Raw genomic sequence first — 25390 nt, 5'->3', positions numbered from 1 at the left:
GTAAAAAGTCTTCTGTTTGACAGTGTATTTCCTGTAAAATATTCTAACTATCCTATTACAACTACGTGATGTCATGTCTGATCTTCCGGGCATACTTGCTTTAAAATTTTCCAAACCAAAAGTTCTCAGAAAAAGCAACTTTTTTTCTTGAAGTCAATGGCACAGCACATTGAGTCCTCACTCCACATGATACTCCTAATCACTATGGAAAGAACCAGAATCCCCAAAGTCAGAGTATCCAAATAAACCATAAATATCTACTCCATGTGCCAGCCACATGTGTAATAAGTGTGCAGGCTTACTTGAACATGATTTTGAAGCCAAAATAAGATTGCTTGTGCTCCCCAGGAAATTACAAAAGGTACACCAAAGCCATGAAATAAAAAAAAAAGGGGAATTAGAGTTGTAGAGTTGCTGACCCTTAACTGCATTACAGCGAGCACCAGAAATATCTGTTCCTTTGACAAATTCCTGAGGATTAGAGGTGTCAAAGAAGGCAGAAGCTGTTTGGAGATTATAAAACAGAGGTTAGAGTGCCCTCAGTGCCATTCAAAACCTCTCATGCCCACCCAAGCTTCTCCAGCAAAGGTGAGATTGCTGTGAGTCACAGCTCGAGGCTGAACCGGCTATGAAAGTTCCCGCATCCTACTACCTAAAGCCATGGATCAGCTGGGTAACTTTTAAATGCATGGACTCTGTGCCATGCTGGCAGTGATTTCTCACAGCAAACTGCCTAGATGCTGCTTGCACTGTGCTAGAATTAAGTTAACACACAAGGTCTATGTGGTGTGCCGATTAGTGCTGGCTGCCAGCCAGGTCTGTATCCCTGCTGCGAAGTCACTTTTATTGGTGTTTCCCTGCAGGAAGCTCCTGTTTTACACTGATGAAAGTCATTACATTTTTGTTTGTTTAAAGCATCATTAAACCTATAATCACAATTGTGGCCTCACAAAACTGTTCCATAATTCATATAAAACTCCCACAAAGGCTGACCTAGAAAGCAACAGCATCTCTGTGCTAGGCTTAGTACAGGAGAAGAGCTGAGATCCCAGCTCTATGTGGACATAAGGTAAAAGCCATTCAGAAAAGACAACCAATTCCTCCAAGTACTAACAACCATTTCAGATACCCACAGGCTATTCAAGCTGAGTCACTGCTCTACTGGCAGCTGTTTCAAAGTTGCCCATAGTCTGTATTTCACTCATGGTCACAGAGAAGACCCTGCAGGTCAAAGCTCACATTTCAAAGATTCTCACTGACTGCTCTGACCCAGCTACTAGACTTTGAAACATATGAAGGGTCCTAAGCAGGAAAAATTCTGCTAGCTGTGTCTGGTGAACTGAAGACTAACCACTATGGCTTCCAAATGAGCTATAGCTAGTCATCTTCAACCAGATGAACATGTCCCTGATGATCATCCCCACAGGAAAACCATCTGGTTGTAAAATGAAATTAACAGTTAACAAAATGGAGATTGCTGTGATTGGAAAAAAACAAAACCAAAACAAACCAACAAACAAAAACAAAACATGAAAAACATATGCAATAAACATGGAGAATATAGAACAGGCTATTATTGATCAAGTGTTCCGTCAGGATAATTACATTGTAGTTTTTAATGAACAACCAGCGAAAAGAAGTTTCTAATAAATAAACAGTTCCATTAAAAATTGCAGGTGGTTATCCTTTAAAATGGCAACTCGTTATGCAGTAGATTAAATACAACAGTGCCAAGTTGTAATATTTATCTTGAATAAAACAATATGCCAGCTTTGATAATTGTTAATATTGTGTAACGTAATATCATATTTGAATTTCATATGCAGATAAGCAGGTGTAAGTGCAAGAAAGATCACCTGCATTCTAGGGAAGAGCAGACTAGAAGGCCATATTGAACCATCCTGGCCTAAAAATCTGAGTATGATACCATGCTTTAAGTCTTTTTTACACAGACTTCTCCATTTTGCAGCCTTAGACAATCACATTCTAAGTAGAATCAGGCTGTTTTGCTGCCTCAGATTCCCCAGCCAATATTTAGAGCTTGGAAAGGTGATGGAATTTACAAGCTATTTCCCTATTAAAAAAAAAACAGACCACAGAATCAAAAAATGTTTCTCCTCTTGCTGCATTGAGACCTTGTGCAAATCGGAGAAAAAATTATTAGCATTAGGGAAAGGTAAAACCAGCAAGGAGAAAAATGCTGGCAAATGGAGAAATTAGCATGCCAAAAATACCTGAGAGTGGATTTTCTATAATTTCTTTCAAGTAAAGCAATTGAAAGTCTGCTTGTAATAAGAAATGGTTGAAAAGAAAAAAAAAAGAAAAAAGTTTGAGGTGTGACTTCTAAGTTAACAATTCTCCACTGATCTCTGTAATGGCTTATGTCTGTTTCGGTCTTTATTTATATATATATCACTTAAGACTCCCGTACCCCATAAATACTCAGGCTTGCCATAATAAACTCATATTGCATGATACAGATGCCACGTATACTACAGTTCTTTCCTAAAGAAACATTATGTCATTGGAGCTCTGCTCTTTGAGGCTTTCTTTGGGGAATTAAAGGCTATGTGTTGTATTACAGAACGCACATGCACACAAAAATATGTGCCAAAATTCATAATAACTAAACTTCAAGACAAAATAATTTTGGACTTGGAAGAGCCAAAAGGAAAGCCCAAATATCCTGATTCCTCACTGTACCAAGTCAACAGTCCCATGGATGATAGTGAGAATACCCACATACTTGTTTTGAAGCACGTGTTTTAGTTGTCTGTTGGTAAGGACTAGAACTAGTGATATTAGTCTACTACTTCAGCTCTTCTAAGCAAAATGAATATTATAAATATATAAGCACATACAGTAAGAGCATTCATATAGCATCACAGCTATAACAAAGATATCTACTCTTGTACAGTACTTTTCACCAGTACATCTCAGAGATCTTTATGAAAAACATCTAAGTCTCTAGCTTACAGGTGGGGAAACTAGAACAAGTGAGTTTCTTGAACATGCTGCCACTATGACTTGGTTGTGGGGGAAGGAGGGTTGGTGATGAGGCAAACTCAGCCTGAATTAATTTGAAACAGCCTCATAAGCCCACAAAGCGGATGTATATGGTGACAGCATGCAGTAGTGAGAGGGGAAAACAGTCCGACAAATGAATTTGGAAATCCCTTCTACTCTTCTGTTCCCTGTGCCAGACTGCAGTCTAATATAGCTGATTTACTAGATATTAGATCTTGTATCACAGGAAGAGTCTACACACCTTATTCCTCTAACCTGGGCTCTCAATTCCACATGTAAGGGTTTTTGATATAATCACAGCTATTCAAGCAATCACTAGGTTTTTAGAAAACATTCCATGGGCATAGAAAAACAGAACAGCAGGTAAGGAGCTCTTAGGGACACAACCAACTGTGTGTAAACAGCATATGTACAGTGACAAAGAGTCTGTGAGTGGCAGAAACAGGTTTGATGACCCTGATTCAAGGAATCACTGTGTTTTAGGATGTGTTTAGGCATATACTTTGCAACTTCTGTATACAGGCTGTCTGTTACTGAATGGCAGCAGATTTGCCTTTAATCCAAGCACTTAATATACAAACACACAGACAGTATGTATGCAGCACTTGGACCTTAAAAGTGGCAATTAAACATGCTTAAAACCTCTATGGGTGAGGACTGCAAAAGAGGTAAACAGGAAATTAGCATCATTAGAGCTAGAAAAATGACATGATACTAATGTGATAAACTTTTCCCATGTAGAATCAAACAGAAAAGCTGAATTTTTTAATGAAATAGAAGGCTAATGAAAAACCATTTTATAATGAGCAAATTGTTCAGTTTTAATTAAGTATATATTTCCCAGCAGTCCAGCATTAAATGGCATCCACCTATGATGCAGCATTGCTCTTCTCAGCAGACCTATATCGCAGCTCTGTCCTCTGGACTGCATGCCCTGACGAGTGCGGACCTCCTGTCACTGATGATGTGACTTAGTCAGGAAGGAGACACTTTTTCACACAACCGATTGGTATTTGCAGTCACCATCTAAAGTGATTAAAAATCTTTTTAATGGAAAATTCCTGAACCACTGTGACTTACATAGCTGCAGAGCCAGATTGTCAGCAGTCAAGTTTTGAGCCTGAACTCTTTTTGAAGTGTGAAAAATATCTTCTTGTATTCAGTTCAGTTCTTATACTCCCCCTTTTTCCACACATCTAACCAGAATTTACCCTCCTGACGTGCACAATTAAAGCTCAATACTTCTGGTCCTTTCCTGCTAAATCACAGAGAATAAATCAATCTCTATCGGCCTCACAAGCAAAGGATAGGATTACAGCTAGCATAGCAGTTTTACAGAGAAGAATTCGAGTGTTATAGTAAAGTGCTTGAGCTGGGTGAAGTCTCCATTGTATTCAGATACAGGAACAAAGTGCATAACATCTCCAAGTCTATTACTGCTACTAAATCTAACGCACTGAATCAGAGACCAGGTACACTGCTACCCTGTGCAAACAATAAGCCACCCATTTTGTGCCCAGACTACTTTCAAGTGATTGGCTATGCACTAGGAAGTGAGTAAGTTCATTTTGTAAGAGGAAAAATAGTTTCATTAGTGACAAGGTAACAAGCATTAAGCTAAGGCAGATAATTTTTTCCTTAGCAGATTAAAGAGCAGTTTGTCCTAGTCCTTCGCATACACTCTCCACACTGAGGACTCTTTGCAGGCTCTTTTGAATCAAAAAATTGTTACTGCCATGTGGATTTTATTGTTGCTTTGCCAAAATTCATTTAGCTTTTCAACAGACTGCAGTTCCAGAAGTTAAGCGTTGCATGGAAGCTTTGTGCCTCAACCCGCTAGGAGGCTAATGCACAGTGCCAACTGCTCCTAAGGATCACGGATGGTTTCCTGGCACCACCAGTTGGTTGGGGAATAGCAAACTTAATGAGAAAAGCCTCCATATTTCAGTGCATCATAAATGTACCCACACACAGGGGTCAGTTCCAAGAGGATAAACCCAAAGGGTGGTGTACATATGATGAGACTTCCACACTGTATTTATCAGCTAAACTCAGTCAGCACAGAAGTAGCTCTACTTCTATAGCTACTATATATATGTATGTATGTATGCATACACACACACTCCTTCAACAGATGATATTACAGAAGAGATGAATTCCTGGGAGAACAGATAACTTGTCTCCTAATAGCAAAAAAGCACAATGGAAGGTGAGACATGTTTGTTCTTTAATGCTCTTTCTGAGAATGACTTCTGTGACTTTGGGATAATGCAGTCAACCTCCTGAGGGCTCAGTTTCCATCCTGTTACAGCAGAGGTATTAGCTTTTACCTCTAGTGAAAGGTGAAGGTCATACCTTGGTATTATGGTGAATAGCAATGGGGTCTTCTTGCCATCACTTGTTCTTACTCACCTTTTTCCTATTTTTCTCTAAAACGGTGATTTTCTATGAAGTCCTACATATGTATGTAACTCAGGGCTGTAGTACATAGTATCTCAATGCATTTATTTGAAAACCGCGTGCACTGGAATTTTCTGATGACATTTGAATCATGTCTTTTGTTTAAGAAAAGTGTGCACTGTAATCCTTTAGCTGATGAAATAATTCTGTAAAGATTAGCATATGCTTAGAGCTCAGAGAACAGAATATAAAAAATACAAAGAAACATCTCTTCCCTGACCCCTAAAATTATCAGTTTTTCTAGAAAGACACGCATTTAAAAGTAACAAGATTACTTCTGGAGCTTTTTAGTGCCTGAAGAACAATCCTGGACTTTACAGGCTTCTCTGAAGCAGAAAGGATGAATGGAACACAGATACGCACAACCAAACTTTATGTTTAATTTGGCTAGCAAGGATGAGAACAAGAAGAAATGAATGGTCACAGACTTCAGCACAGGTTAGCAACCTATATCCTCATTTAGGAGAAACATTTAAGTTCATGTTGCAGGGATTTCTAGGATCTCTGCTGATATCCTGTTCTCTGTTTGCACATGCCACTATCCAGTTCTCATTCTAGCTATTTTCAGTCTTTGCTGTCTGACAGAAACTCATACTTCGTTTTCTGGGCACCCAGACTCCTATGTGCACATTACACTGCTCCCTGCATGAGACAAGACACCATATATAAACTCATAACTTGTTATAAGCAAATTTGGTCATAATTCTTCTCCTCATAAAGATTTCTAATAATAAATAGCATAACCGAAAAAAATGCATTATCCATCTTTAAAAACAGAACAAATACATAACTTAAAAAATAACGAATAATGGAATATTATTTTTCTTGTGGGAAACTGTGGATAAGAATGTTGATTCCATCCAGAAACAAAAATGTAAGTTTCACTCAGTTTAAATTGCTGCTTCAGGCTTTTGAATCAAATGATTCTTTTAAAGCAACTTAATTCAAATAATATCTCCCTGAAATTATTATAAATAAAATGTTGCATCAAAATTCTAGAATAAAACAGCAAATTTGAACCAAGTAACATGAAATATTATTTGTCTTTCTATATACTCAGAAGAAAAAAAAAATACTGTTTCAGTGGCTAGCACTTGTTTCTAGGGTTTCTCTGCAACCAAATAAAACTCTGGTTCATCCACATTGACATGATTCAGCTCATTTGGCATCTTCTCTGTTGTGTGAAAATAGAACTCTGCAACCAGCAGCTCTTGAAAGACGAGATTTCAATGCCAACAGCTTTAAAGATTAAACTCCACTCACAGAAATCCTATATGCAAGCTTAAACCTGAAGCAGGTACAATCTCCAGTTTGAAAGGCAAAAATATATTTTAAAAAAATATGCAGGAAACAAAAGAAAACATTTTTTCATACAATGTGTAATTAAATGAAGGTACTTTACTGCCACAGGACAGCACTGAGCTTAAAAAAAATAGAAAAATTCTCTCTGAATATGTACCCACAAAAATTGGTGGAAGGGATATTATTTCTTGTAGATTTTTTACTGTGCATTGTGCTGTCACACACCACCTCCTGTAGCAACTGGTACTGGATTTTTAGGGGACAGACCGTGGGGTGAATGGCCTGTGGATCTGAGTCAGTGTAATAATTTGTATTTATCATTGTACAACCTTTATATTCCAACTTCTCCCTTAAACAGTTATCTTCAATGAATGTGGAAATTCTTCCCGTACACTTCAGAAAATGATTTGTATTACATAAAATTAGATAGCTCTGCTTTTTATCTTTTCATGCAGTTCTTATCTAACTTATTGATCTGTTGAATTATTTCTTTATGATCTTGTAAACACGCTGAAAATAATAAATGAGCAGTGTGTCAGATATCTGCTCAAGACGACATAAAAATTTCTTTGTTCAAAGTTAAAGAAACTTTCTCTAGCTTGCTGCAGCATACTGTAATTTAGCTTTGAGCCAGTTATTAAACAAGACAGTGATATTATAATGGAAACTGTTTAATATACATCATTAATAGTAAAGTGCCTGCTTTGATTGAAGTAAAAAAAAATGTGTGCTATGAGCAGTTTTGAAATGAATATTTGATTCCAAACTTCCCTTGTGCATTTAATGACATGCTAATTTACATTTTAATTACTTCCTAAGAAATCAAAGCATTTGTTGACAGAAGAACATAATGTCTACTTCACAGTGCACTGTTGGTAGATAGTTAATGAACTTAATTAGATAATTAGTGATGTTAATTATCTTTCTATTATGAAGATAAAGATGTTCCACAAATGATGCACTGTTCAAAGAAATACCATTGTATGTTTGCTTTTTTAACTTGAAAAGTTGATAAAAGACCAACTGATTGGTAAGAAAAATATTTAAGTAATAATTGTGAGAATATTTCAAATATTTCTATCATCTTCTTCATTTCACCTAGTGTGAACTGCTAAACTGAGCTTGTCCCTCTTTCCTCCCAAATGAGCAAGCTCTTTTTGTTCAGCCTCATTCTCCTTTACACTACCTAACATATTTCCCCACCCTAAACAACCACTCTGATGCAGTGGCTCTGCTATTGTTTGAAAACCCAGGCTGGTCAGCACTAGCCTTGATTTTATAGTTAATCATTAAAACATGCTATAACAATGCAGGAAAGAAGTAGCTAGTATTTGAAGGCACTGGTCCACTATTTATCTCAGGGTTCAGCTGCTAGTATTGCCACCAACATCTTGGGTGGTAGTGGCCAAGTCTCTGTAAATTCATGTCTGTCAACTTGAGATAAAGCTCCTTTCTTACACAAATCAAAGACCAGTGACACACAGCATTTTGAGCTAATGCTGATTTTATGTCCTGGGGCTGAGTCTTCGCCCTGACAACAGCCTAGGACTATATCATCAGCCTTCTAGTTCAACATCAAACACTTCTGGTTGAAAAGCCTGGTTTAAAACTACTCTCTAAGTGAGTATGATCTGTACATATTAATTTAAAACAGGGCATTTCTCCCTCTTCCCCCACAACTAATACAAAACCTGTAAAGATGGCTGCAAAAAGCCCGATGCAAGACTGACAGCCAGGAGTGAATGAAGTCCCAGTGCTCTTTCCTGATGGAATCATGTGGGGTGAGAGCCCTGGCTCAGACAGGACTAATACTGTATCTGTGATGCAGCTACTATTTGTGCTAGGTAAGTAAGTCCTGGCACTAAACAAAAAGAAATTCAAAAACTGCTGTAAGTGTTGATGTAGACATTTACATTTCCAGCATGGCAGGAATTTAAGCCTGTAGTTAAACTCCCACTGAAGTCAATGTAAATTTTATGTTTAAATACTTCTTAAAATATAATGCATTACCACCACAGGTGAATCACTAGAGATACTAGCTACAGTAGCCATATTTATCTTAAGAATGAGTATTACATGTGAAACAATCTTTTAAAATTTTATGCTGGCTGTGAAATTTGAAAAGATTGTTGTTCTTGGTATAACAAACAAATGATTTTCTGTAGTAACAACAATTTTAGCTGCTGGCCTAAGAGAAGCCTGGTGAATAAACATGAGAAATCTCTAAAAACCCAAATTTCCTGTAAATCTAAAACTAAAGAAAGTCCCAAAGGTTTTAAAATAATATATCGCTTGAAACATGTCTCAATCTTTCTCAGACTTCAGAATAAACATCAGCTCCTAGAAGAGATTTGAGAGGCTGCTTCTTCCTCTTGGGAATCTAACTATCGAGACAGGACTGGGCAGACAACTTTCAGTGGAGCTTGCCCAAGAGACACTTGCTATTACTTCATCCAAGGGTATCTGTTGTTAGGAAACTACGCAGAATTCAAGTGGTTCTTGGTCATACCACTCTATTCTTTCTAAGTGATAAGATGAGGACATACAACTCGCTTTCCTAAATGAGTTAATGAACTTGCAGTTTCTTTTCAGCAGGTACATCAAGACTGCTTAGCCATCAGTATAAATAAATAAAATATTACACTGTAAAAAATTAAGAAGAATTTTCAAAAGGAACTGAAGTAGAATCTGTGTCTGACAGTGACTTATGTCTCAGCCAAGAAGTCCTTCTTGCAGCTCCTGACTTCAGAAAGTTATCCACAGAAACAAAGAAGGCTCTCACTGACACATTGATACAGTTATCTTTTACAGATTTGCTGTGGGTTTAACAATCTGCCTGTTGCTTACAAAACCAGCAGTGACAAAACCAGCACAGTGGAAGTCAGATGCTGGCTTTTTATCTATAGCTGTCTTCACAAGTGTGTGTTTGCTGTCCAAAACCTTGCCATAAAGTTTCTGGTTTTGCAATTACAAGTTACCCTCTTCATTCTGAAGACTGGAATTTAGAAGACCTTTTCTATTTCATTCGCTCAAGTTATATGGGTCTCTGGCATAGAGGAATGTAATAAATGAACCAAAACAGGACAGGAAAGGCATGATCAGGACGGCTGTAAAACTCAGGAGGCTCTGCATTTCTTGTAAAGAACAACTATCTACTGCCCTGAGACAGTGTGTCTTACAGTAGTTAGAAGTATGCTGCTTGTAACCTTACTCAGGCATTCATCCTCAGAAAGAACCTCGGGACACTGCATGATAGAAGCTGTTGACCGATTAACAATTTACTGAAATAGGATTGTTATAATGGTCCCTTGCTGCTCTTGCAGCTTACTGAAGAAGACAAAAATCAGTCATTGCTAACCTAAAAATCAAATGCATTTCCTAGATTCTGACAGCAAAGTTGGGGGAAAAGGGGACTGGGGGAGGAAGAGAGGAGAAGTAGCAAGAAATTCAGAAATATGGGGAAAACACAGCTGCATTTGGTTGCTAATTCTGACTTTTCCCACCAAACAGCAGGGAATTGGCTTCACTGATGCTGGAGATCCTGAGTGAAAGTACGGGATTAAAATGGAGCTTATCCTTTGCTGGAGTGAGTAGTTTGAATTTTGCTGTTTTTTCCAGATTGGGGATTAGGTCTCAAAGGCACTCTTGCTATCTTGTAAATGACAACAGGGAAAAAGTTGATTATTTTGAGGGGGCTGTTTTGTTTGTTTGTTTTTGTTTTTTTAATCTGCAGCAAATACTGCTTCTGCTTCAACTTCTTTGTTTATTTTCAGTCAATAAAAGAATCAAATTAATAACTCAATAACCAACAAATTTCTTCTTTCTACTGGGCAAAGCTTTGAAATTCTAGCTGAATTTCTGAACTTTTCTTAAATTTAATAAGTTTTGCTCACTTAGGAACAACACTGCTTAACTCTCAGTAAATGCAAAGATTTTTATTTTACTATGGGATTTAAAGGTTTTGTCTCTCACTGTGTAGTTCACACTACTACTTGTTTTTCTGTCTCCATGTTTCAACCAGATGCCTATTGCTATAGGACATAGGTCCATAAACAGCGATAGTGAAGACAGAGGCCAGTATCTGAAGATTTTTCCCAAGTGAATACAGCAGGCACCGGAGACACAACAAATGATACAAAATCACATTACAGCACTTTTTAAAGTGACAGCCAAAGTGAGGTAAAAAATACAAGTTAGAAGCACAAATACCACTTACTTTTAATGTAATTTGTGCCCCCAACTTCCTTTGATACTGAAAAACCCACCTTCTACCTTGCTTGTGAAGTGTACAAAGAAAGGTGGCTCTAGAGGAGCAAAGAAATTAATATTCTTCTTCTTAGATTTCATCTCTCTGAAAGGTGCATCAAACTCTTTCAAACATAGGCTGGAGGGAAAAAGGGGGAGAGGGAGAGTGGAGAAGAACATTTGGAACTGTAACTTCGCATCTCATTGAGAGGAACAATTTATCAGAGCTGTGGAGCTGTCAGTCCTTGACATGATAAGGAATAACACCAAATGAGTAATGTTTCCTCCAAACCCAGCTGCTTTAATTACAAGCCGCTTCCTTGCAGAAGAGAGACAGAAGATAAAGAAACACCAATTTCATGCACTTGTGCCTGAATAATGTCTCTGTGCTGCCTTTTCCAGATGGCAACCTTTTCACTGGAGGAACTAATGATGTGGGCATATTTAGGGAAGAAAACAATAACAGAGTCTTTAACCTTCAACAGCAAAAAGCATGTTGTACAAAATGTTCCTTGGGATACATTTACAAATATCAATTACATTGCTCACTGAGGTGTAATCAGCTGTAATAATCAAAATTAATTTTAAAAAATAATTAAACAGACCCCAGGGCAAATAGTCGATGCTCTTGTAGTATGACATCACAGTCTACATATGTACCTGGGAAGAACTTGCTCACTCTGTAAGCAGCAAAACAATTTTAAGGAAAGAGAAGGATGCTGTGGCATGCTGAGAAAAAATTTGCAGCTCAGTAAGGTACTATGAGACACATTACCTGGGTATCGTAGCCTTCGTGATCAACATACCTGGAAGTGAACCAGTCATCACTGGGGATAAAGTTGCAACCTGCTATAGCTTAAGCTAGAGGGTTAAGACTCCCTAAACTGATGCTATAACAGACTGTCTCCTCAACAGGAGAAAAAAAGACCTCAATGCAGCACTGCAATAACACAAGCTCAGTCCAAAGGTCTGAACATTCTGTGAATATACTGCTACTCTGCCATAAAGCTGGTTAGTCTAGACCTAATGCACTTAAACAAGTAACATCTAACTGGTTCTTTTTATTTGTATTCTTGACAAGTGCCCAGCAAAAACATGGAAATGGCCCTTTGTCTCAGCAAAAGAGGAGCTTACACATGGAAAAGATAGTCCAAGTGCATTGCTGGCAGTAGGAATGCTGCATACCATCCAGACCCACCCCTGGTTTATATAAGCACTTATCTCCTTATCTCTTGAGGTTAAACAAAAATTTGGAGCTTTAATAGTTTATATTGAGTAGAAAATGAATCAACAGTACTATGTTAATACCTGATCCTTTCTACTAATTCAGTATCTGAAGGACGAGGTTTACATAAGCAGTGTAATTCAAAAGCACAAGCAAAACCAGCCTCTCCTCACCTTGCTCTGACCCAAGCAGAGCCTTGTGAGCACAAACTTACACGGGTTGCTTAGGTTTTTCCTTTAAAGTGCAATAATTAGGTGTCATGAAAAAGTATGCATTAATACATGATATGTTAAGGTTGCCAACAGAAGTTCTTCAGATCAATGAATATTTCTTAGTTATTATTCCTAGTGTCTAGAAAAGGAACCTCACTTCAACAGGTGTCTAGTTTACAATGGAATATGTCAACAGACATACTCAGAAGCATCATAAACTCCCCAGAGTCACATCAAAGGCAGAGCCAGTGACAGAGCCAGAAAAAAACAAAAAGCAACATTTACCTCAGATTTGCATGTCATTTCCTTTGTGTTTCGGCCAGGCATCAACCTAATTGCTGAAGAGAGGCTTTCACTCCAGGAATTATGCTTGCTCTGTGACAGGCTTGGCCCTGTTTTATTGTGGAGAAGCTTCTTTTCAGATGCTGTGGGCCAGAACAGATAAAAAGCTTGTAAGATTTGAATTAAGCCTGTGGGAAGGTGAAGGGTTTGTATCCCCATTATACAAGACTCAACAACATGGCAATCCCTCACTCAAGCTGGATAGTCCATCTGTTTATCAGGAGCATTGAATAAACCTGTACCTCTCAAGCCTTTATTTAAAAGCCTCACAGAGGTCTGTTTCATTACACATATAGATAAGTTTCATTATACAGACATGAACTTTGAATCCCTGCAGGACTACACACATGTGGATGCCCTTCTTCACCCAGATGTCCTCCCTGTTGAATCCTCCTATGGGCTACAGTTGTCTAAGGAGATTTCCCTTTCTTGAAGTACAGCATGAGCCCTACAACTTCACCAAGCGATTACAGAAGGACTGGGGCATGGCAAAGAAAGCCATCACAATCCTGGATGAGAGAAGATGAGAATCTGTTTTATCTAGCAGGTGATATGCAGAGGAAGGGTATAAGCAAGGAACCAGCGGCTTTCCGTTAAGCGCTACATTTACTAAAATATCTTTGCTTGTTACAATTGGTGTTCCATAAAAGAACAGAGACCTATCAAGTGTTGCCAAGCTTTTGTCATAATTTCTTCCCATAAAGGAGTGATCTCTGTTATCTTCATGTCCCTTTCTTTGTCATTTCCTTTTACAGAAAGATCCATCTTGTAAGTGTCCTCCAGAGCCTGCCGCCTCTGAGAAATGAGCTGCTTCCAGATGATTTCTGCTGTTCTCAGAATCTCCTGATGGACTAGCAAACAAAAGAAACTATAAATGAAGAATCATTTTTTTGTTTAAAAGTCAAGCAGCAGACAAAGCAAAAACATTTCATTTGGAACAGCAATGGTCCACAGTAACTGCTGGAGTCCGTGTAGTTGCTCCATTTTGTCTACTGCCTCCATAGGTTTTAAGCCAGACTAGTTAGTCTAATATATAAAACAGCAGGACATTATTTTTTTAGTATATTTCAACTCTCTGAAAGAAACAAGTAGGAGTGACAGATGATTCTGACTGGTTTCTGCCTTGGAAAACCATCTCGTCAGAATTTTTATGAACTTATTATCATACATAGAATGCCAAAACACATAAAGGACATTCCTTTTTGTTGCCAAATATCATTAGAGATGGTAAGGTAACCAAGTCATGAAACAATCTGACACAGACAGCAACAGGATGCTGTTCCAGGAAGTGCTGAGCTGTTTTGCTGCATTTCCCTCCAAATCAGACTTATTTGGTCACACTGTATCCAAGCCAATATACATATAAAAAAAAAAAAGAGCATCACTGCTGTAGACTTCAGTTGACAGCCCTTACACTGAATCCAGCCCAAATTTATTCCAGTATTTCTCTTAATAGAACTAAATGTCTCTTCCTGTGTACAGACAGACGCAAGTGCTGTACAGACCTTGAAAAAATAAATAGAGCTACTAATAGTATGTATCTGGGCACTGATGCTGGCCACAAAACGCGAGAGAGATGTCCAAACCGATATCCACTTGAGGATGCGGGCTGTGAATTTTAACTAAAAAGTTATGATGCAAACACAAGTCATGTTTAGCACAACCTTGCTTTCTCTATGCTGTGCCTGCAGTGCCTAAACACTGAAGAGGCAATTAAGTAGCCCTTGAACAAGCTGCTGTGATAACTGTTTAGGCCAGGCACTTTCCTGCTCTTTAAGACAAAGGCAGTATGTGCCATAAATTACCATCATCTGGAGTAGGCAGGCTGCCCTTTTCCTCTTCACTAGGTGCAAGGAAAATTTGGTGATATGAAGGCAGCTTTGGTTTTGCATCCACACCAAAACCTTCTGGATAGCTGTGACAAAAAAAAAAAAAAAAAAAAAAAGGAAAAGAGAGGCACATGAGGCAATCAGACTTAGAATAAACTGAGCATAGTGAAAAAGCTAAAGGTATTTCTACACGTCCACTCCTACTCAATTCATTTAGTAGATCAACATTCCTAGGCTTGAGGACTTACACCAATCACATGACACTGCAGGACTTACAGGAAATGGGAACTAAACCACTGCCAGTCTCGTTTTCAAAGTCAAGGAGCAGTCATCAAGATTCTATGGATCACCCTGTTGTAAATGCCTCAGTTAGTTGGAACACAGGGCTGTAGTGATACAAGCTTCTTTGCATCTCCCCTGAGCTTCTTGTATGCTGTCTCTTTGCTCTGAATTTCTTCACGAGAGTTATCTCCCATTATCTGGGAAACACTGCCTTGCCGTACCCTACATCTGAACTGCTTCCTCAGACTAAGTTCTTTGCACCGATGACTGTTCATTCAGTTTATAAGGCACTCAACATTAAAAAGCTGCAAACTGTAACACCATAATATTAGTCTCAACTGTAATCACGTTTACATGCTACTATCTCCTGGGTATGCAAAGCTGTCATTTTTATTTCTGATTTTATTTTAAATACCACAATTCTGATTCCCTGGATTTGCTGTGTTTGGCTTTTGGATAACACCAATACTTCCGTAATTTATTTTTTAAAAAATTTTTCTACTCTTGCTAGATACAAGCAAACCTTACCCCATCTCAACAGTTTTGGCTTGGCAATTATTATCTGACTGGAATAAGAACAATCAAGAAAAGACCTCAGGAAGAGCAGCTCATTTCTGATGTGATACTGTATTAATGAGGTTCAATTCAGAGCATCTAAGCAGGACAGAAGGTTTTCATTGAAATAACAAACATCATTATAGTGAATAAAGCCCTAGCCAATATTTGCTTCTTTTCACACAATAGAGTTTCCATAATAACTCCCCAGCTTACGTTAGCAAGAGTACCTCTGATACACCACCTGTAAGAATAGCAAACAGAGTAGATATGGATGTTCTAGCCCTATCCAAGTCAATAGTAAAACTCCCCACTTCAGTACGACAAGGACTTTGCAGCTCAGATCCAAGTAATGATAACCATAAGAGAAAGATTCACAAGATCCATGCACAGTTTTATATATATTTTAAAAGTACACATACAAGAACAGCTGCTGGATCAGAAAAACCATCTCCCTAAATTAGCTCATGCACATATCTTGTGGAATAGCCACCTGCATGCTTGTGGAGTGATTCTAGCCCACATCTCATGAAGATTTTGAGATTCTCATTTTAATGATGGGCTTGTGAGCCAACTCCAGTAAAATTAGTTCAAGCTTGTTAACTGCAGTTACTACTCCAAAGCAAGCTAGCTGCTGGAGATGCTGGATAAGTAAAATGGATACAAAACAGATGTTTTGGTTAATAAAGAGTAGCAATTAAACCTATGTGCAAATTTAAGGGTTCTGCTTAGACAAACATGCAAGCTTCTCTGAGTGTCTCGGAAATGAAACACCCTTTTCAAAATGAAAAAAAACAGAATTGTTATGTTATTGCTGTCCACTATTGCCTGCTTTTTACACCCACAAACACACATACTATACTGCCTCTGAGCAAGAGAGGTGGTAGGAACTTTTCCACTCACTAGTATTTCAAGGAAAAAATAGCCTGCTGATTGAAGAACAGTTAATCCCTTCCACTTTCTTGCTGAAAGACAATCCATTTTCTCCAGAACACTGAGCACATTAATCTTCCTCTTCTCCAAATTAAATGATAAAAAATTACATCAAAGTATTTGTTGGTGTTTTTCTTTTTTTTAAAGTGTATGAGGAAAACAACCATCTTTCCCCAAGTGGTTTTACTGTACCACTTCAACAGACACCAAATCAGAGAAGAAGGTTTGCCCTCTTTAAAGCAGAATGGTGCTTTAAACCCCCAGACCACTGAGACCAAAGGGTCAAATGCTTGGTAGGGTGCAATGGATATGCTGCATCCAGAGTCCTTAGTCTAGCTGAATCCAGCTCAATCTCAGCTTCTAATGATTCCCCAAAATGGATATTGCTTAAGTTTTGTGAAATCTCTGTCTCTGCACCCACTCCCGTAGATAACAGCACAGAGATGTAAACAAACATTATACTGAGATGAACATTTGTACCTGCCCGAATTCAGCTGGCAAAGGCAGTACATTAGGCAGACAACAAAATTATTATTTGAGTTGTAAGTTGCAAAAATAATGTCCCACTGTTCCTGCAGGACATTGAGAGTGTTCAGGACATCAAACTGTTCAGGCAGCGATTGTTGTGGTCTGGATAGGCAGTATAGGATGGCTCTGTTTAGACAGCTGTACAGTGTACTGAGGAAAACCTCCTTTTGAGAAACGGAGCTTTCTAAGACCTGTGAAAACATAAAACAGAAGAGTACTTGGCTTGCTGAAACAGCTCTTTCCCCAAGGATCCACTCCTCTCACTTCATTTAAGCTCTTGCAAACTTATTTCAGCAAAATTCCCCTGAACTACCTGTTAGACACAATTTCAATTTTTCTGTATTTTTGCCAAAGCCCCCAGAGCTGTGGGAGATTAATTTATTTCTGTTCAACAACATATACATAGCCAACAGACAGTGGTACAAAAGAGGTAATTGTTCCTTCTTTACAGTGCACCATCTAGCTCTGATTGTCATTTAGGGCCATTATGTGCTTATGCAAGAAAACAGGTATAATCACAATCACCAAATGGTTTACAGCCATCTTCTTGAGAACTGCAGTATCACAACCTCAATGTCAAACAGCACATTGCAACATTCTGGTAACAGTTGGAAAAAACTTCATGTGACTCACTCCCATAATCTGTTTGGCAGTGAAGATCAGGATTTGCTTGGGGTCAGCAGCAAACATTCTGCTGCTCAGCTTCTCAACCAGCTTCTGAGCAAAATAAGCAATATTCATCATGGATACAGGTGCAGTTGATTCTGAAGCGCCATAAGGATCACTGCTCCCTGGAGAGGATACAAGAGGGTTGATTATTTGAAAAAAAGCTGAAATGAAAGAAAAATTACGTGAGTTGTGGGGTTACCAGAGCTGAGAAGAAACAGTCTCATGCCATAATATCTCAGAGTTGGGACATGTCTAAGAAAACTCTAGGTCTAGCAGCAAAACACCTTCATCAGACTGGAAATGACAGCTCCACCCTAAGGACAGAACCAATCTCACTAAAATACTGTCATGAAGGACTGGTCCAACTAATGGCTCAGAAAGGAGAGCAGCAATAACTAAGTTATCAGGGTTGTTTCCAGAATCACTGAAGGATAAACCTCGTTTTCTTTCTAAGTATTCCCTTTCTAATGTTCAGAATCTGTTCTCAAAAGAGGAAAAAAGTGAAGAGGCTTTCTAGCAAAATGGTAAAACTACAATAATTTATGCAAATTGGCCTATAGCAGGAGTGAATGCAAGTCCGGCCTGCTGACCTGGACTGTCCTTTTAGCTACTGTGTCCAAACATTTCCAGCAGTTACAGCTACATGCTAAATACCAGCTAGCTAATGATCTGATTCTCACCACTCACCTCTTGGTTTTGTTTTCCCCTCGCCTTGGCTGGTAACATGGAAGACATCCATAGCAGACAGCAAAACTTTTGTCTGAAAATGTCTCTTCTGCTCACTGGTGGCATCCCCTGGAAAAGCCTACATAATACGATATACATATTAGTACAGCAGTAAACCAGTCAGGAAATCACACTCAAATTCACTTTCAGTCTTTATTCAAAGGCTTTTTGTTTCACTGGATCTTTGGTAGATTATGCCTGTCAAAGATTCAGATGCAGTAAAAGTTTTGCTCAAAGAATGGAGAAGATATTCCAAGAGACACTCCGTACTATCTGAGATAATTCAAAATGCCCAATATGTGCCATAAACACCTAGGCACCATGTTAGGAAGAGGAGGGGAAAAGCAGCACAAGAAGAGCCAGGACAACTACTCCACCTCACTTGCACACTTTAGCCCTTGGCATGGGCATATGAAACAGTTGTTGCAAACTAAGATGTTATCTGTGACAGATAACCCACAGTAACATGTTATATGCAGAGATCTGGGGTACTTCTCTGTGAAAAGTCAACACGGCACCTCTCATACAGAGTTCAGCAAGAGTGCATGTGTGGACAGTTACTGGGCAGCAGATGAGATGGTGGAACCTCATATTCTAGCTGGGGAAACAAAAAATCTTGCATAGGTCTACACTGTCTAGCTGATAGCCAGCACAGTTTCCCTCCGCACACTGAACACAAACAAGGTTTTGCACAGGTCCAGAACCTAGCTTCACAGGTGGTTCCCAAGAGATCTTGCCATCAGAGAATTTCAGCTGCTTTTACCAGGCTCGGGATTCAGACCGTCAGAAGAGCATCCTCTATTTTACACTGTACCAAGCCTTGGGATATTATTGTGTAAACCTTTAGGGAACTGCTGCTCTACAAGATGATTTAACTCATGACAGTTGTAGTCAAGCTTATGTTCATTACTATTTGTATTACTAAGCTAAATCTGCATCAGAACTCACATCTGGGACACCTGGACCATTGACAGTTTGGAGATGAAGCTTACCTCTTCCAATTTCCCTTTCTTCAGACTATTTTAACTTTCCTGTACTTTGTGTGGTTGAAATACATAATACAGACTCAGCTGCTACAGCCTGCATTAATCTGTACTAAAAGTGGAGACAGTTGTTTTTGGTTTATTTGAGCACTGAAAAGAAATTATTGTCTCAAAAATCAGTTCACAGGAGTGCTCCATATGTAATCTTCTGTTCTCAAACTCAAGGGCTGCTCTAATGACAAACAGATATTACTAAAGAAAAGGGATTTTTTTTTCACGCTTTACTTCAATGTTAAATATTGCCCGAAAAATGCCTTTGTTGTTTGTTGTTGTCTAGAGGCAGCATTTTTTTAGTTCATATGAATGTATAGCAGGCAGAAAAGGCTCTTCTTCCTTGTTGAAAAGGTAGGAATTAATTTCCACTAAGTTGTCTGTCCAGATCTGCCAGGATCTTGTGCATGCTCTCTAAGAGTTGCGATCCCAGCCTTATCCTAGACTGTTGAAAATGCTGACTGAATACACCTCTTCATCACTGTTAGCACCTTTTTCACTGGGCCACTAGCAGGGTATCTCCTGCCCATCCACCCCCAGTGCAAGGCAGAGCAGCAAAACCTGATAATTACGAGAGACCTCAAGAAGCAGCTCAAGCGGATGCCATTGTTTGTTTGCTGGGATGCTGAGAAGACTGTCCATCAGGAGGACTCGCACAAAATCCCACACTTGTTTCTTGGCAGGGTGTGGTACAAGCGGGAGGGAGGAGGGATCAGCATAGCCTTTCCCTTCAGCAATAGCTGGACCATCGGGAGTCAAAAAGCCTTCAGACCCTCCCTGTGGAAGCAGACAGCAATGCATTTTAACTCATAACCTTTAAATCGTTTTTTCCTGCTAGCAACCCATCTCAGATCTGAAGGGCGCAGATGCACATACCTTGGGTGGTCCAGAATGGAAAGCAACCATAGCCAAAGTTTTCAAAAAGTCAGGACAGTGCCATATGGGGTCCTGGGTATAACTGTGATAGATCAAGCACAGAAACTGGAGAACATTCCCTGGATAGGCAATCTCCCAGGAGTCTTCTGTATCTGCAATAGGCTGAACACAGACAAATGTGCATCTAGTCAAAGCAGCATTCCTCTCACTCATACAAGCTCATCTTTGCTCCTCTCTCGGTATTCTTACGCAACTAAGCAAACATCACGTGGCCATTGAGAAGTCAGACAAGGCACAAGCAGCCAACTCCCAACTTGTAGACTGAAGGTACACCCAATCAGAAAGGTGATAATCTTCATCATCAAGAATGAACAAAACGAGTAATGGTATGGGTAAGATCCATCTCTGTATTCAGAAGTTCTTAGACACAAGCCCATCACATCATCTTCTACGTAATATAGCCAGGCCAATAGCTGTGCTGATGCTTTGAAGTGCCTGCTCAGTATTATGCTCAATATTGCCCTGTGAGGGCAGAGGAAGGCTAGGGGTTACAGGTAAAGACAGCTACTGACATCTAACAATCTCAGAGCTTATTCTGCCATTCATATTGCACTGTCCTTGCAACAAAACACTTACCTTGTCCACAGTGACTCTAACCATTTCCAGCAGTAAAGCAGCTGCCTCTGCACACAACCCGATTTTGAGGACATTCTCCGTAATGTGGTGCTGCAAGATCCACTGCAACATAGACTCAAGATCTTTCTACAACAGGAGGAGAGATATTTCAAGAAGAGATGGGAATTATATATGATACATGAATAACAACACCTGCTCTCTCTAGATCACAAAAATCCAAAACACCTTCACCTCCAGCAGCTCCTCCTTCTCCTATTAAGGATGTTTCCCCAGGATAGCACTAATGGGTTGTCCTTTTCTGAAATATGTCTTTGGTACTCCTGGGGTGAAAATGCCTTATGGCTTCTCAGGACGCTGGGGGAAAGTACCCAAATCCACTAATTCTGAGATTTTAATGAGTCTTGACAATGTAAGAACAGACAGGGAAGCTAATCTTAATTACCTTCTAAATTATAGTAGTTAAACAGCTTTTAACACCTGTATGAACAAGTTTGTTCCAAACCCAAATTTTCCTAAATCAAAGTTAACTTCATTTTTAAAGTATGAATGACTAATTTTAACTATCGCAGAAAACAAATAGGGTTAACTTGCCTGAGAATCCTCTCACAGAAAAGGCCACAAAATTCCAAAGCAGTAAACAATAGCAGCATCATGCTTGTCCACTATTTTTTTCATACCTTGGCTGCTTCAGGTGGTTCAGACTGCGGAGTTGCCAGAAAGAGCCCTGCTACGAGCAAGTAGATCTCAGGGATGTGGACATGATCAGTCAGACATCTTTGCAACACAGAAAACCCAAAAATCAAGAAGGATCCATTGTCAGGCACTGGAGGATGAGTTTTTAAATTATCTTCAAAGGAAAAGAAAAGGAAAATATTCTGAGGAGGTGTCTAAAAATGAATGTCATATTAGAGGAAGGATTACTGACCCAACTTTATCCTCATTTGTCTGTGTCTCAGACCGCTCAGTACTCCTCTAGGATGCAATATCAACAGTTTAAAAAATTTCGTCAGACTAATAGATAATTTTTCCCACTATCATTTTTGTTACAGGAGATTCTCCCCGAATTCTTCTTCTACCTTTCTCTCCCCTTTCTCAAAACCACAAATCTAGTTATCAAAAAGTAAGCTGAACATTTCTTAAAGAAACAGAAGGTTTCAGGGCACAAGATGACATCTGAACACCTCACAGGTTTATCAATTAGCCTGATTTTATGCAAGACAAAAAGGCCCATCTCCCTGCAACTGCTGATCAGAAATGCCAATATCATGCAAGGGAGAAGCAATGCTTTCCACTCTTCAGCATGGAAAAATTTACCAATTGTTCCTCTACTGAGATCAGTGGGAATTCTTCGATCACCTGCTTCAGTGATCTCCTGTCACTGGGCTGGATCAAAGGATTGTTTTGGGAACATTAAACCAACACATACCCATTAGAATACTAAAACCCGCAGAGCTGTTTTCCAGCCAGCGCCCAGCCACTATCCCATCCTTGAATTTGTTCAGCAGCAAACGATTGTGGAGGAAGCACAGAAGTAGCTTGATTCCTAGCACAACCGTACTAGAGTGCAGGTAGCTCTGTGTGAACAGCAGAAACCAGTCTGGCCCCAGAGCCAAAAATGTCTCTTCTTGTTCCCTAGGACATACAGGAAAACGAAAACACATGAAAGGAGACATGGTGGAAGACAGAAAAGAGATCTTACTGAAAATTACCTCTAAGTGATTTACAAGCTCAAGTTTCTCCAGAAAAAATCAGATTAAAAGCATACCACAACACAGAATTACAAAGATTTAACAACAGAGGTGTCCACGCTGTTCAAGCCACTTAATTCCCACTAAATCCAACCTTATATTACTGTCAGACATTAAAACTCATTAACATGAAGCTCCTTCTAGGAGTGTGTATCAATAACTGAGGTAAACTACATCACAGACTAGATCTTTCAGCCTATGAAATTCAAAATTCCAGTTTGAATTTTCAAGTGCAAGATATGTTAACTAAAGAAAATGAACAGTTACAGCACCCAGCACAATGAACTCTGCCTTTGTGTTATACGAGGCAGAACTATAGTAACTGCATGTTGATGGTTATGACAGAGGGGTGCAAGTAATCCCACATTAGAGTGAATTGATTTTCAAAGACAGCTAGGATTTCTTCAACCCTTGCAAAGCAAAGGAAACAGCAATATCCGAGCTCCTCCTTTGACATATTTTCTGAAAACATTAAACTTTTTTCAAAATGGAGATCAGATTTGTGATCTGATCACATATCTGTGTAAATGCCAGATAAATCACTGACAAAAAGTAAGTCTGAATCCAGTCTGCTCGCTCTTACTATTTGATTAAGACTCAGATACTACCAGTGTGTTTAGTTCTGGTCAAGCACTAGCAAAGAAGAAATCTAGAAGACAGAGACACCTACCCACATCTTCCTAAATTGTTTCTACTTACTCAGAGGACAGATGAAGTTTGTCTGAATGCATTACATCTAACAGCATCTTCAGTAACTTGTTTCGAAGCCAGATTGTCTTTCCAGATGTTTGGCTTAAGGCTACAAATATCAGAAAGTAATAAAGAGTAATGAAGAGACAAAACACATGTTCCACTGATGAATAACCTTGTTTGCACCAGATTAGCCCAGTGGAAATACTTATATTAGTCTTTTGTAGACTAAAAAGATGCAGACATCAAATTTTAGACATAAGAATTCCTGCTAACATCAGAAATGACCAGGGCTTATGTTATCAAAGTCCTCTCTTTAAAGTTTCTTATAACTCTTCCAGAGTACATATTGAAAAATAACCTGAGATTAACTACGTCGGGAAATGTAAACAGGCAATATCTGACTCTTATTACCTAGCTGTGATGCCTATATATATAAATACAGTTATCAGTGTCTCCTTAATATAATATATTGTTTAGAGGTGCAATAACCAACAGTCTCAACTGAAAGATCATAATGAAAGAGCCAGCTGACTGGAATTTCACACACACAAAGTTGACATAAATGCACAGATACTTTAAAAGGTGCAGAGCTCCACATTATTATTTGCTGTATCTGTAAGTGTAGAAAAGTGTTCACAGAACATCCAGGATGCCAAGTGAAATCTATTCCTTGTAACAGCCCAGTACGTTAGTTTTGCTGCTTTTTCAATTTAACAGCCTTCATCTCTGTGTATATCTGTGAAATTCAACATTGTGTAGGCTCTTGACAATGCAGCCAAAGTATTGCTGCCTTATTAGCAGCGAGAGAACAAAAGGGGAACTCCCTTAGCAGAAGGAAGATCTTGTGGCAGGTTATGCCTTCCTGGATAAGTACTCAGTCACTGTCACTTCACTATTCTTTGCACCAGGCCTTTGTAGCAATAGAAGTTTTCCCCACGATTTCACATCACCTCAGTGCAGCCTGTCCCTTTCCACATCAAGTCATTTGAATTGTGTCTCTTCCTGCTACTCGAGACAGAAACACTATGCATTTGGGGTTCATCATGTCCTGGGGAACAAGGGAAGTATTTCAGCTGTCTATCAGAACACATACACCAAAAGTAGCTCCTCACCTTCAGTGGGCATCTCAGACACACTGTCCAGGCAAATCTGATTTTCATCCACAGAAGAAGGTTTCAGAGTGTAAACAAGGAACAATCCAATCCTTGCAGAGAAAGAGGGAAGCAGTTTTGGTCAGCAGAAAGACAGAAATTAATTTAATTACTTTGAGTTTACATGCAAATCTCAATACTCATTAATGATGACTCTTAATGACAAACACTGGAAATTCTAGTCACTGCAGAAATAGGGTTGAAATAGGAATGCAAAAGTTCATACACTAGGAAGAAAATAAAAAGGACATCCATCTACAAATCCAAGTAGTATCTGTTCTACTGTGGAAAAAAATCATCTCTTTATCTCTTGATTTTAAAGGTCTTTCACCATGAGGAATGCAATACTGAGTTAAGTACTCTGTTCATACAAAAGATTCTGAACTGCCTGTGCCACTCAGATATCACATATCACCACTTGGTTTCCAAGCACCTAGAGGAGACCAGAGAAACCTCAGCAGGTACTCAAGGAGGAAGACTGACAATCTCTTTTCACCTGTAGTTTGCTTTAACACACTACCTGGTTCTAAGGAGAGATAGATTAATGTGACATACACCCTTAGGGAAAGTGCCTAACCTTCTCCTGCCCACAAGAAGGGCATTTCTTAAGCGACAGAACAACACTTGTTCTTCAGGAATGGTCTATGCAGAAATTTCCATTAGATATGTCAAAAGTCTGGGACCAGCAGAAACTCCAGCATCTTGTCAGTGCTGCTGAGATCCTGCTATAGTCTCTCTCCTGGAGCTGGAAGGATAGGAACTGTATCCACTCACTCAGCACTCATGGGCCTGACAATGAATCAAATTACCATGGATAACAAATCATGATATTTTAAGAAAAGTGCTCATTCTCATTCCTTACCACATGGCAAACTGGATACACTAAATCCACTTACACCTGTACAAAAAAAGAATAG

General features: G+C 39.1%; 1 protein-coding gene and 1 long non-coding RNA gene across 8 annotated transcripts in view; one reads left to right on the top strand and one right to left on the bottom strand.

Annotated features, from left to right (window-relative positions):
• Nucleotides 1–13651, top strand: part of LOC142361635 (uncharacterized) — a 43368-nt gene extending 29717 nt beyond the window's left edge. The window contains exons 2-4 of the long non-coding RNA XR_012764274.1: nucleotides 10300–10375; nucleotides 10811–10968; nucleotides 13569–13651. This is a non-coding gene — a long non-coding RNA (uncharacterized LOC142361635). The remainder of the gene's footprint in view (nucleotides 1–10299; nucleotides 10376–10810; nucleotides 10969–13568) is intronic.
• The window catches only part of WDFY4 (WDFY family member 4), a 146424-nt gene that overhangs the window by 70417 nt on the left and 50617 nt on the right, over nucleotides 1–25390 (bottom strand). For 6 of the 7 annotated variants that reach the window (XM_075423362.1, XM_075423366.1, XM_075423364.1 and 3 more), the window contains exons 27-39: nucleotides 24435–24526; nucleotides 23329–23428; nucleotides 22308–22513; nucleotides 21559–21728; nucleotides 20882–21007; nucleotides 20246–20407; nucleotides 19949–20146; nucleotides 18297–18414; nucleotides 17574–17731; nucleotides 16893–17131; nucleotides 14619–14728; nucleotides 13473–13664; nucleotides 12757–12896 (exon numbers count right to left, since the gene is read on the bottom strand). In XM_075423362.1, the coding sequence (XP_075279477.1) occupies nucleotides 12757–12896; nucleotides 13473–13664; nucleotides 14619–14728; nucleotides 16893–17131; nucleotides 17574–17731; nucleotides 18297–18414; nucleotides 19949–20146; nucleotides 20246–20407; nucleotides 20882–21007; nucleotides 21559–21728; nucleotides 22308–22513; nucleotides 23329–23428; nucleotides 24435–24526 (2011 nt within the window). The remainder of the gene's footprint in view (nucleotides 1–12756; nucleotides 12897–13472; nucleotides 13665–14618; nucleotides 14729–16892; nucleotides 17132–17573; nucleotides 17732–18296; nucleotides 18415–19948; nucleotides 20147–20245; nucleotides 20408–20881; nucleotides 21008–21558; nucleotides 21729–22307; nucleotides 22514–23328; nucleotides 23429–24434; nucleotides 24527–25390) is intronic. The other variant, XM_075423367.1, reaches the window with a different exon arrangement.

This window comes from Opisthocomus hoazin, chromosome 6, assembly GCF_030867145.1.
Source record: "Opisthocomus hoazin isolate bOpiHoa1 chromosome 6, bOpiHoa1.hap1, whole genome shotgun sequence".
In the NCBI taxonomy this organism is placed as follows: domain Eukaryota; kingdom Metazoa; phylum Chordata; class Aves; order Opisthocomiformes; family Opisthocomidae; genus Opisthocomus; species Opisthocomus hoazin.
Note: the sequence above shows the minus strand (reverse complement) of the source record. Positions and strands in the feature narration are given on the sequence as shown.